Genomic DNA, 14,475 nt, shown 5'->3' with positions numbered 1-14,475 from the left:
CTTCCTGAGAAGTCAGGGGGGTCATGATCACCTCCTTTTCCGTTCTTTCACCTCCTTTCCTGAGAAATCAGGGAGGGTGTGATCACCTCCCCTTGGGGGCTCTGACCTCCCTGAGGAGTCAGGGATGGCATGATCACCTGTGTTCTAAAACAAAAGAAAGCGGGAGATGTAATGGGCTGAGGCTTGAGTTGATGCACTGAGGTCCCAAGCACATGAGGCTAAATAGTAATTGGACCATACTCTATTAATATATAAGCTTGGAGAAAGAATGGCCCCCGACCATTCTTTGTGCAAGTCCTGATGTGTTGCATAGGAAATGACGATTTTGGTGGGTGGAGGCAGGGGAGTGGAAAAGGAAGGGGAAGGAGAGACTTTTGGGATTGCCATTGCCATGCTTGGCTCAGTTCACATCTCTCGCTGTTAGCTGGCTTCCTGTCGCAACTGCCCATATTTCTATCGCAATCTTTCTTGCCTATATTTGCTATCGCAATCTTTATTCACCTCTTCACTTCAATAAATTTTGAAGATTTTTCCCCTAACCTGAATTCCTGACTCCGGCTGATTTTAAATACGCGGTCATTACACAAAGTGATGGTCTCTGTTTCTACTATATCAATTATTTATTGTTGATTGATTTCTGTGACAGTTTTTGAGGAATTTATAATATCCAAAGTTTTACATACTATAAAAAAGATATCATGATGTACCATGAACTGGATGTCTTTAAAAAATTGAATTGGAAAATTTTAGTATAGGAATATCAAAATTTTAATGAATTCTAATGAAATATACTAGAAGTAAAGAGATTTCAGGGAAAAATGTGATAGACTAAAGTTATCTAGCCATTTATTTTAAAACTATTCAATTTCAATACAATTCAATTCAATAAACATTTATTAAGTACCCACTATATTCCAGTTACAATGGAAAGTGCTAGAGATATAAAAAGACACACAAGAGAATCCCTGTCCTTAAAGAATTTAAAATCAAATGGGAGGAGGCAACATACAAACAAATAAATATATATAAAGGAAGCTACAAACAGAATAGAGAGGAAATAATTAACAGAGGAAAAGCATTGGAATTAAGGAGAGTTAAGAAGACTTCTGGTAGAATGTAGAATTTTAGTTGATACTTAAAGGAAGACTGAGCAGTCTGTAGTTGGAAGGGAGGAGGGAGAACATCCTTGACATGGGGGGGGGGGTGCAGCCAGAGATAATTTCAGGAATTGAAACTGAAAGTGAGAGTGACCAGGAGGCCAGTGTCATTGGATAGGGAATAAGGCAAAGGAATACTGAAAGATTAGGAAAGGGTTTGGTTTTGAAGAGCTTTTAATTTCATTGGCCTTTTATATAGTTAAATGATTTGAAGGTCACATAGCTAAGAAGCACTAGTTATCTGAGGCAAGGCTTGAACTCAGATCCGCTAGGACTCTAGACTCTAGGGCTGATGCTCTAGCCATCAAACCTTCTAGCTGCCATATGCTTTTAATTAAAAAAAAAAGGCATTTTGTATCTTGGGGCAATAGGATGCCAGTGGAGTTTACTGAATAGATGGTGACAGGATCAGACTTGTGGTAGTTTGTCATATTAATTTCACTCTTCAAATTCACGATTTGATTCATATTAATGTCACTACTCATATTTTATTAAACTATTTTCATTATTCATATTAATTTTTTCAAAAAGGTTTAACTAAATGTAATAAGATCAATCATATGATGACTTATGGTGGTCATATCATATGAAAGATAGCAAATAACTTGTTTGATATAAAAAAAAGTATTAGGTCAGGTCAAATTATCACTCCTCTACTTAATAAACTCCAATGACTCCCTTTTTCTTCCAGGATCAAATTCAAAATCCCCTGGTGTAGAAAATTCCACAAACCTCACTTTGCTCTGGCATTATATACATATATTCATCTTTCCAGTCTTTATTATACTTTCCCCTTCTTTCTATACTACTTACTCTTCAATCCAGTGAGAGTGACCATTTGGGTTCTTCTTCATTCTATTTCCTGGCTCCAGGAATTTCCATTGGATGTCTTTCATACCTGTAATGCTCTCCCTCCTTATCTATACCTGTTACCTTTTCTGGTTTCCTTTAAATCACAAATAAAATGACACTTCTACAGGTAATGTTTTAAGTCCCCTTAATTTCAGCACTTCCCCTCTGTAAATTATTTCCCACTTATTCTGTTTGTACTATTATAGCTAGTTTGTACTTGTTTAATGGCTTGTTGTCTCCTAAACTGAGCTCTTTGAGGTTGGGAATCATTATTTGCTTGTCTATGAATCCTCAACTCTTAGCACAGTTCCTGGCACATAGTTGATGCTTTAAAATGTTTATTAACTGACCAAATATAACAGAAGTTAATACTCTTATCTCAAAGTCATTATATTTCTGATTTCTTGATTGACTTATATGGGTTTGATGTCTTGAGATATTTCAGATTTCATATAACTTCAAATAATCTAAATAGAAAAAAAAACTTTAGAGAAAACTATATGTTTTTAAATGTATGTTAAACTTTTGTTAATGAAAAGTTCAATTTCAGTTACTTTCTAACTAATATTTTCTATGTTCCTGAACCAAAATATTTCTCTAAGGTTAAAGTATTGATTTTAGTAGTGTTTTATAGTACATTTTAATGAACACAAGATTTTTTTTTACATTCCTAAGAAGTAATTTGTTTTTCCTTTCCTCCAGTGTGACTGAAGTATTGGAGAAATTAAATCTTTTACTCAAACATGAAAGAACACTGAGCTCAGGGAAACTGAGCTCAAATTCTAGCACTGTATCTTTATTGATTAGGTGACCTTGAATATATATCTCAACTCCTCTGCCCCTCAGTTTTTTTCATCTAAAACTAAGAAAGACTTCTAAGTACCTTTCTGCTTTATGAAACTCTGATCCAAAGTAGAAAGAATCTAAAGCTCCAACTCTGTACCAGACTAAAGAATCTACTTAATCTCTCAATTATACTTGGATAGAAAAAAGGTACTAGGTTAAATATATGTATGTATGTATATAGGTGTACATATATAGACCCATGCATTATATATATACATATATATGCATATATATATATATAAAACATATACATATATGTTTGTATATAGACACCCTCCCCCACACACACACCCCAAAGGCTATAATCTTCCTAGATCATTTGTCAACATTGCCTCATCTATACTCTTACTTGCACTCCAGCTGCAAGAACTCATTGACCTACAAAATGCTTTGCATTTTGTACAAACCAAATCTATTTCTGAGATTCCAATGTTCCTATAAAAATCCTGAGCCATAAATCTTCACTAGAGTATATAAATGCTCCATTATGATTTTAATCAAGATACTCCTTTTTAATATAGTTATAAATGTAATATTTCTTCAAATTAGTAAAATAAATTAGAAAATCCCTGTGTGAAATGGTTTCTGGTATGTTTCTGAGTGGCAAAGGTTAATGTTTTCATTTCATAGTGATTAAGGAACTCTCCAGTTAAATCAGTAAGTTAATAATCAGGCAAAAGTAGGGACTTCTCAAACCTATAAGAAGGCTACTTTTAAGAAAAAAAGATCTAGAAAGATGAACTTCTTGGTTAAAAGAAGTTTTTATCAAATCAAACATAAAAATAGATAGAATTGTAGATAGAATAAGTTAATCTTTTATGCTTTCTTTACATTTGAAGAAACTAAGACCCAAAGACAGGAACATGATTAGCTGAAGGTCTCATGCTTAGTGGGAAGCTTCTTGTTTCCTGATTCTAAATGGAAGATATTTTCCTGTCACACCAAAATGAATAAAATATCTAAGTGGAAATTATCATTTTGGCATTTTCAATGTGATTCAATGTTACTTAATTTTGACAATGATAATTAATTTCTAGACTATTTGGAATTCTTAATTTGAAAAGGAGGGAAAGACAATAATTGCTATTTTATTTTCCTTTTCTGAAATTTTCTGCATAGCTCTTTTTTATCACTTCTTATTTTATATATATATGAATATTTTATTTCCCTTACATAGTTTCAAGAAAGAAATGCTCAGCTTGATATTACCCTTAACCCATTTCATTGATATATGTCACCTGACTAATCTTAAGGGAAATCAGATGAAGAATGTGGGATCCAAGACTTAATAGCACACCACTAAAATTCAAAATCCAGTCTACTAATGCAAATAAAAAAATCGTTGTTTTCCTTCCCTGAAAAAGAAAGCAGACTGAATCATTTTTAATAAAATACAACCCTACTTTCTGAGCTTGATTGGACAATTGAGGGAATAACAAAATTTGACACACATAAACATACCACTCCACATGTAGCTTCTTAACCACCTTTATTTCCTATGATGCTCCAGGTCTAACAATTACTCCACATCAGGAATTCAATTAAATTAAATATTAATTCCAATGTCTGGCAACTGAATAAATGTATGCTTTAACGTACATTTATTCATTTGCCAGATATTGGAACAAAGACTTAAAGCTAGAAGGTGCTGTTGAAGTCAGTTTGATTCCCTTATGTTATAAATGAAGAAACTGGGGTCCAAAGAGATTAAGTTACTTGTATTATATCACAAAGTATTTAAATAAGAAAGCTTGAGGTTGAACCTAGTTCTACTTCTGCCAGATCCAATATGCTGCTTAAAAAATAAAATAAATAATGCCTTTGTTTTCTAAATCAAATTCATTTCATTATATGCCCTTTAGAACTGCTAAAAATGTTCTTTAGGATCTATATTAAGAAATGATATTAAATGAAACTGACATAATACATAACATTTTATATTCATAGTATCTCACTTTCAAGAAGAGGGAAATGTTTTTCATTATCAGTCTTCTGGGACAAGCTTAAACATATTCCATGATACAAAAGCTTTCTAATTTTTTAGCACATTTTGTCAAATCTTTTCTTTCAGAATTTGCTGTTGAATTTATGTGAAGTAAATATGAGGAATACTCTGTCTAATGATCCAAATTTTCCTTATCTACTCAGCACCACTCTTCTAGATTGGTTTATTTTTAATTGTTTTTAATTAATACAAATTGAAAAAAAATGATTTCTATATTATAATGTAAGTTGAAACCTGATAATTTCATCCCATTTGTGAGTTCCTACTGAAACTAACATGTTTTTAAGGGGCTCAGATCAGTATTTATTTTGATCCCAGCTCAGCCTTTGATTTCTAGACTTAAACAACAAACAATGCTGCTATGTTATTATGGAATTTTGCTTCACTTCCTATCACATTCTCAGTCTGGAACATCCAATCATATCTTTAGCATTCTCACTCTACAATATCTCTCACAAGGCCTACCCCACTTTTTTCATTATTGAGTTACTCTTATTCTTGGATTTTTATTTTGTAGCTGCTTAGCCATCGACTTCAAAAAACAGGTTTTCCCAACTATTAACCACCCAGAGCCTTCTCCCTCTCTGCTTTTGAGTATTATTTTCCCCTATTAGGACAAGGGCCCTTGGAGGAAGGGGTTTTCTTTTTTTGCCTACCATATACAAAGTATTTAATAAATGCTTATTTGCTTTCTTCTTCCTTTAACTTATATTTTGTTTTCCACTTTAGATGAATTTTATTTTGTCTAAGTCTATAAACACCTGAATAGTTTGATTAATATAATATAAAACCTATGAGTTAATTTAGAATGTAAGATCATTTTTATTATATTGGTATGATCCAGACTAATGTCTCTAAAATTATTGAAATCTTCATTTATTTCTTAAAGCGGTGTTTTACTTATACAAATATAGGTTTTCAGAATATTTTAGTGGTAATTTTAAGATATTTTGTAGATTTTGTAATTATTTTCAATAAAACCATAAAATTTTAGGTTAATATTATATAGAAAATGCTAATGATTTTATAGATATATTTTCAAATCACTCTAATTTACCCAAACTGCTACAAATAACTATTTGCCCCTTCATGGATTCTCTGGGATTATCTAAGCAAACCATTAGGTCTTCTGAAAAGCAAGGATAATTTTGCTTTCTCTTTCCCACTGCATATTTTTCTAATTTCTTTCCATTTCCTTAGCTAGCAATTTGCAAATTGCAATTTGGAATTACTAGGAAAAATATAAAAATGGAAAGAAGGAAAAGTTTCTAGGGTTCCTTTCTGATTGAGGAATTTTTTTAAAACAATATAACTGAAAAATATATTTTGTGAAAGTTTCCTTATATCCATGTCATTATAACAATGGACATGCTTTATTGAGAGTTGTGGATAGAAAGTTGAATTCAGAATCTCAATGAAGTGGGTTCAAGACTCACATATGATTTGTATTGACTCCATGACTTCTGTCAAGTCATTTAAATTTCTCAGTGCTATTGGAAATTCTATAATTTTTCAGACAAAGTGTTAATGGGAAATGGTAGAGGAAGTTACTCATTGGACGTTATGTTGACTGAAAACTCACAGGTTTGCTAAAAACAAATCAAAACAAACTCTGCTCCTTCCCTCAAAACAAAACAACAAAACTATAACCCCCAAACAAAAACTAACAAAAATTAATCATATCACTTAGTGTTCAAAATTCTTGCATCACTGGCATAAATCCAACTTGATCATAATAAAGGATTAAAAAAAATCCTGCTATTTCTATGTTGAAGTTTTATTTAGAAATGTTAAATCAATATTTGTTAATGAAATAATAGGTCTATAATACGTTTTCTTACCTTCATGGGTTGGATATGAAAAACATAATTATACAATAACAAATTAATTAAAATGCCCTTTTTAATCATGGATAATAATATTTGTGGAATAGTTATTACTTTTTCTTTAAATATTTGTTGGAAGTTCACTTTTAAATGTATTTGGAGTGAAATTCCCTCTTCATTTAGAACTTTATAATTTATTTTTCTTAAATTTGGTTACTTTTAAGGTTTCTACTTTTTGCTCTGTTAATTTGGACATTTCTTTTATTATTATTAGATTATTATTCATCACATTAAATTGGCAGTATGGAGAGGTTATAATTTCATATAATTATTTTTATTTCCTGGTAATTTATTATGATTTACCTTATTTTCTTAATTTTGATAATTTAATTATCCTTTACTTTTAGAAAACTCATTACATAATAGAATATCAATTCTGTTAGTCTTTAAAATAATTTTAAATTTTGTTTACTGATTCTATAGTCTATTCCTCTTCTAATTTTCCATTTCTTTGCATGTGTATTTGGTATTGTTAAACTTTATTTTGGAATATGTTTATTGTTCATAGTTCATAAGTCCCCTTGATTTTGTTTAGGTTTATTTTCAGATATCTATCTATCTATATCTATACGTTTCTTTCTGATTACCTCCAATTGGAGGTATAGTTAGATATAGTATCTCATATGTATAGTGCTTTGTAACAGGTTTACAATTTTCTTTGACTCACTTTTTGGAATATTTTACTGAATTTTCATTTTAGGCTGGATATTTTATGTTCTCTTCATTGATTATTAATTTTATTGTGAAATTCTAAAGAATTAATTTGATTCTCAGATTCTAAAATGCAATAGCATACACTGTATAGTTTTCTGAATTTTATAACACTGCTCTCCTTCTCTAATGAATAATACCTTTCCTTACATCACCTGCAATCTTTCCAGCCTTCTTTTAATGTCATTGTCTAAGGAAGAACACCTATGGAGAAATGGTCTCACTATTCTCCTTCCATCCAACTGGGCAGCCTTATGAGTCTGATCAGAAACAGCAAGGCACCTAAGGAAAAGACAGGAGGAATCTTTTGCTAGGAAAGTAAAACCACTGCTTCCACCTTTACCATCACTTCCCCTTAGAAACATCTGAAGACAATTAAGAGTCAAAGTACTGAAAACAGCAGTACTGCCCAGAACATAAAGCCTGCTTCCAAACTAACACACTGGTTCCAGCCAATATTAGAAAGTCAAGTCATCATTCCTCTTCCCTTACTAATCACTGACTATCAACAAGGTGAAGATAAGCTCAAGTAATGCAGCCTCCACTTCCAGCCTGGTCTTTGTAGGCATCTTTCAGAGGAGGAACCCTTATATAAATGTCACTTAGCTACTTTCTCTGCATGTTATGGAGCATCTTTTAGGCATCACAACTTCTGAAAATTCAAAAAAGAAAGTATTCTCCACTAGAACTCTTGACACTATTAAATAAATTTGGCTTTATTGGTAGCAATGATACTAAAAAAAAAAAAAAAATACATTACCATTGCTTTGGCCTAGGCCTAAGGATTGCTGGGCTCTTCTTCCTGACTTGAAGCTTTGATTGGCTATATTATCTTCCACTCTCCTACCCACACCATAGAATGTGAGCTCTTTGGAAACATTGTTCACCTTGTTTTTCTATTTCACTCTCTAGTGTTTAAGACATAATTAGTAGTTAAAATATATTTCATTCATTCAACTCATATTTGTGTTTTTTTATACTTATTATTCTTTTTATACTATTTTATATAGGGTCTAATTTCAGAAATTTGTCATTAGTGTTTATATATATTTATATATGCACATTATTTGATAATTTCATTCAGAAGTCATTTCTTTAAATTTATGTGTTTTCCCTGAAAAAGCAATCCCACTATTTACCTTCTTATTTATTTTACTATTAGATATATTCAGCTCTGAAAGAAGTATATTAAAATTTCACAGTTATTCTGTTCTTATAATCATCCTTAAAAATTTCCATTCATCTTACATTTCAGAACTTTGGTGTTTTGATATGGACTACAAATGCATATTTACCATACACACATGTACATACATATACAAACATATTTTTCCAGTTAAACATGCTGTCACAAGATATTATAAGAACATGCTAAGAACATGAAAACAAAATTTAAACTGTTCCTGTCAGTAATAAACTTATATTTTTTGGGAAGAATGGCACTTCCCACTGATGATTCACATCCTTCTTCCTCTTGCCTAATGTATAACTATGTTTCCTCTGGGACAATTTCTTTCTTATTCATTATCTAAATCTGCCCTTGGAAAATATTTATATGCATTAGTTTTGGCAAAGGTGACTCCAATCTAATGTTCTTTCTACTGCCATTTTTTTTGTTTTAGTATTTATATATTCTATTGACAAATATATACATATATACATAATATGTATACATACATATACATATATTTGTCAGTATATACATAACTCTCACTAGAAGTCTGGATCAGGAAGGGTTTTATGTTATTTTGTTATAAGTTTTTTTTAGGCTCATATTAAGGATATAAAAATCAAAAGAAAAAATAGCATTCTCTCAGCTGGATTGTATGATGATAGCAATTAAAAGAGAGAGGACAAAATTAATTGATTTTTTAATATTTCTTTATTAAGGAGAATTGTGTTTCTATTGGGAAGATCAGAAATTGATAATAGGGAATTAAAATCCAAGATAAATAGAAATATATGTAAAAATAATTAACTAGTGTCAGATAACTAGTTTCAGATGACCTATATTCCAGGTGTTGAAAGGTTGATCGCTGAGCTATTTCTTTGATGATCATTGAAAAGACTCCAAAAGAACATGATTATGTTACATTACTAGAAAAAGCTAATCTCTTGATTTTCAGAAGGGAAGTATATCAAATCAGGAAACTGTCAACAAATGATACTGATTGCTGTGGTAAAATAGAAAGAATAATACTTCTGAAATAGAAGACCTAGGTTCAGATTGTATATTGAGCTCTACCTTTGCAACCTTGGCCAAGTCATTCAAATACTTTTTCAACTTAATCGGGATGACTATAAATTATCTTCAGATAAATATATTTTCAAGCCTGGCTTAAGGAGTCAAATCCAAGGTAGGTAATTTTTATACTTGAAGGGAGCACTTGTGCTGTGAAAAGCAGAAAAGCATGGGTCAGTGATCATGTGCAATATGTACTAGGATATCTGAATAAGAATATAATAGGTTGGTAATGAGGAAACAACCTTGAAAGCAAACTATGTAGCAATATAATGAAAGAAAAAAGAGAGTCAGCGAAAGAAACAGAGACAGAGAGAACAGAGAATGAGAGAGACAAACATAAGAGAGAGACAGAGACAGGGAGAAACAGAGGACAGAGACAGAGAGAGAGGAGAGTTAGAAATAGGGACAGAGATACAGAGAGAGACAGAGACTGAGGCAGAAACAGAGCGACGCCCAGAGAAAGACGAGACTGAAGACAGAGACAGAGAGCTACACAGAATCTATTGATCCCCAGATCCCCTTTAAGTGTTCATTGAAACAATTTCTTAAAAGATTGAAATTAAATTGCCAATAATTGAAAATATGACTTGATTTTGAAATATTAATTTTGAATCAATAATTCTACTTAATTTTAAATGTTGGATTGTGCCTAAATTCACCACATAAAATGATTGTGGCCCAGAATACTGAGCAAGCAGACTTTAGAGTTGTTAAACTTTCCAAAAAAATATTTACTTTAACATAGTTTAAATACTGGATTTCTATGTTGTATTGGTAAGCAAAAACCTATAAAGCTATAAGTGTTAGAAAAAATTAAAATTTTATAAAAGATTATCATTATTAATTTCTATGTGTATCAGATAAATTTACTTAAGATCCAGAAAATATTTGTAACAGAACAGCATTCTTCTTTAGCATTCAGGAAAAATATTTTTATTAAGGACAGCTAGTCTACAATGAGTCACATATACAAGACTTTGAGTATTACATAGGTGGTCTACTTTAGGAAAAAAAAATACTTAGACTGGTAGCTGTTTTTCTGATTGAATATTTTGAAAGAAATCGTCATTAACATATCCTCAAGGCACGCACATTTCTTTTACTCATTGAAAGGAAACATTGCATTTGAATTCTGTAAATTAATTGTGAACACTTATCCATGAAGTTATTTTCAAAAATAATTATGGCAAACAAGAGATGAAATATTACTTTTAAAAATTAAATGATAATCCACTAAATGGTTACAAAATGTATTAAAGTTGTCTACATTTATACTTAATAATTTGAAAATCTAAGCTTTAAATTTATTTTTGAAACACAAATTTCAGAATTTGAAGGAAAGGTCATAGTAAGTAATTATCTTTAAGAAATTAAACTGTAGTATATTTTTAAGTTATCAGCATTATTCTCACATATAAAAATATGTATTGTTGGAAGCAACTACCATATGAGAGAAGAAGTATTTTAATTGAAAAAAATGATAGATTAAAAAGTGTCTGCATATTATTGCAACAGTACAAGATGCTTTAATTTATTATAAAATGGAAAACAAATTGTGAAAGCAAAAACAAAACAGAAAGGTAACTGATTGCCTTCCCCTTAGTCATGTTTCATGATAATATGACACAGTAAATAAATGCTATCATTTGAGAATATAGATTTTAAACATCTCACCCCAAACACTAGGCAAAAAAAATGTATATACACATCTATTTGTGTACTTTTCGTCTTTCAAGTATCACAATCTTGTTGTTACATAGTCTTCATGTATCACTGTCTCCGTGACTTTTAGATCACAGTCTTTAGCACTGGCCTCTTCCTTGTCATGCAGGTCTTTTGGTATTATGGGTACAGTGTCGTCTACCATCAACTTCTCTGACTCCAAGGTGCAAAGGCTCTCACTGAAGTGTAAATTCAAAGTCTCTTTGTTTCTTCTTTTTGTATCTGGTAACATACACTGTTCATTGAGGCCTGGAATGCTCCGTTCACCTTTGGTAGCCAGTCCTCTTGCTTCCAGTTGAAAATGTTTCCCAAGGTCTTCATCAGCCTGTTGGCGTGAAACTTCCTCTGACACGGAGAAGATCTGGTTGGTGTTTGCTTCAGCAGAGTGTGGTTTGGAGCGCTTATGGAACAGCCCAAAGTGTTTGACATCAGTCACAAAGTTCACTTTCTTCTGCTTCTCTTTGGGGGTTTCGTGAACCATCAGGGCAGCACCATTGCTCACATTATGTCTTTCTGAAGCAATAGCTGCTGACCTTGGATGAATCATACTAGTTATGTCAAAGAGACTGAAATTCTTTTTCTTTGTCTTGTCACTCCCTTCACTGTCACTCTTCTCCTCAGTTTCTAATGGAGGCTCCTTCATAATTTTTGAAGATCGTAAAGAAGCAAGCTTGCTTCCTTTCAGCAATCCTAGGACTTCAAAACGGAAGCTAGAAATGTCTTGTTTTAGTTCCTAAATTATTGAAGGGAAAAAAAGAAGGAAGGGGTAGAATCAGCTTAGGATTTTCATGAAGAAATATAAGAAATAATGGGTTTATTTCACAATTGAGATTGGCATGTTTATAGCTATTGTCAAGAAGTTAGATTCTATTTTTGCTGCATTCAGAGATCCCAACAACAATCATCATCATCATCATCATCATCATCATCACTGACATTTAAATATATATAAAACACGACTTAAACAACATGTCTGGAACACCTGAGATTGAGATGGAAGATGCCAGGAACTTATTATTATTATTATTATTGCAGAAGACATATTAGGTTGGCCTACCAGGTGGACAGGAACAGCCTCCTTCCACTGGCTACATAGATGGAGCTGCCTACATCCACAAAACTACTTAACTGACACAGTGGTACCTTGTTCACCCAAAGTAGGGAGGAGTCACTTTTCCTCTCCCCTTATGCCCTGTATCATGCGATGTTTTTAATCTGTTTTGTTTTTCTTTTTAGTTCTAGGTATGAGGGATGAAGTCACTGAATTTCAGAGCTTAATTCTTCTAGACTTTAAACTCAGGAATCCAGGCTGAATCTTGAATGTAGAACAGAAAGGAGACCCAAAAAAGATAGGATGCCTATGTACATGACTAGCAGGGCACTTTGAATTTGGAACTTAGTGAATCTGATACAATTTAAAAACTGAGCTAAACTGAGAACCTAATCCCCATATCTCTCTCAGAGTCTGAAGTGACAGGTTAAGAAGAATTATAATCTAAAAGTGTTAGGAGGAGTGTTTCTATGTTTATTCTTGTTATATTTCTGAAATAAATATTTCTCTGTAGAAGAATATCCAATTATTAAATGATTAAATGGGACTAGAATTCAGGTACCTTCAAAATTGAGAGGACAGGATCATTTAGAACATAGGCTAGTGGCAAAGTCTAGATACTCCCAAACCTTCTTAAGGATATTGAAGAACATTGAAGGAAGAAGAAAAATATAAAACACCTGATCCTGAGGGAGTGTTTGGGGGAAACAGGTTGGGAAAGCAGAAAATCACTGTTGCATACAAAATTTTAATCTTGCAAAGCCTTTAAGGTTTTACATACATTTTCTCACTTGATCATCACAATAATATTGCTATCTATATTTTACAGACAAGAAAGTGGGAATGAGAAGTTAACATGACTTGCCTAAGATTAGACAGCAAATAAATATCTCAGGCAGAATTCAAACTTAGGACTTCCTTACTCCCGGTTCGATTCTCTACAGCATCATGCAATTTTGTAATGTTTAGAAATGCACTGGATTCTCAATTCTATTGTGTTTTCTAGTAACTGACCTTATGAAAACTGAAAATTGGTAAGTCATTTTATCTTTTGGTTTTTCAGTTTTCTCAACTGGAAAACATATATATTATATTATTTAACTTCCAAGGTCCCTGTCCATTTCCAAAATTTGTGGATCTATGGTGCTAAGACAAATAAGACAGATAATTATTGCTTACCTTAGAGGGAAAAAAACATGAAAAGGTCTATCAGATCCTTGGAACAAAGGTTTATCTTAAGATTGAATAATCCTTCTTTTTTTTTTTTCTCCCTTCCCTTTTCTCCAGAAAGATCTTTGTACATATTACCTCCATACATAGGAGACTTATTATTTTTTTTTGCTTATGTTAATATCTTATTAAAGCATTCATAGGTTCATTATTTTGCAAAATATTTTCAAGCTTTGTGTAGGGGATCACATTCACTCATCAGGAGCAAATCATGGTTAAAATGTAGTTTTAACTCCCATCCATGCAAGTTTGTCATAAATATTAATTTTTATTCTTCTCATCTCCTGGTTTGTTATATTGAAGTTGATTTTAATTTGAAATTTGCCCTTTATATTCTTTTAACTGAATTCTGCCCATGAGCTCTTGCTCATTCTGTCTATTGAATGTATTCCACACCTCAGTACCCTTGTTAGTTTCTCTGTGCAGTTAAGTAGACCTTTTTCATGACTCATAGGTTTTCACTTATAATTCTTCCTATGTGTCATTTTTCCATAGCAGGATTTAGTATGAATTTGACTCTTTTTTGTCAATAAGTCCTTAACAGATATTTTGTTGATTATATCTACATTTTATCTTAATTCCATTTCCTTCAATATACTATAAAAGTTTTCATAAAAACATTCTTTTGCTAAAGTGCTGTATGGTAAGCCAGCCAATCAGCAAATATTTGTTAAGCACTTAGTGTGTATATAAAGAAAAGACTCGATTGTTTACTAAATAACATTTCAAGTCTGAAAGAATAAAGTTGATTTTTTTTTTTTGGAAAATTA

The 14,475-nt window shown here is 31.9% G+C and overlaps 1 protein-coding gene across 1 annotated transcript in view; it reads right to left on the bottom strand.

Moving 5' to 3' along the window:
• Positions 1 to 10,606: 10,606 nt before the first annotated feature.
• The window catches only part of TRPC4 (transient receptor potential cation channel subfamily C member 4), a 280,213-nt gene continuing 276,344 nt past the window's right edge, over positions 10,607 to 14,475 (bottom strand). The window contains exon 11 of the mRNA XM_051987405.1: positions 10,607 to 12,157. Within this exon, the coding sequence (XP_051843365.1) occupies positions 11,441 to 12,157 (717 nt within the window). The 3' untranslated portion in view covers positions 10,607 to 11,440. The remainder of the gene's footprint in view (positions 12,158 to 14,475) is intronic.

This window comes from Antechinus flavipes, chromosome 3 (assembly GCF_016432865.1).
Source record: "Antechinus flavipes isolate AdamAnt ecotype Samford, QLD, Australia chromosome 3, AdamAnt_v2, whole genome shotgun sequence".
Classification (NCBI taxonomy): Eukaryota; Metazoa; Chordata; class Mammalia; order Dasyuromorphia; family Dasyuridae; genus Antechinus; species Antechinus flavipes.
This window is presented reverse-complemented; position numbering and strand designations above follow the sequence as displayed.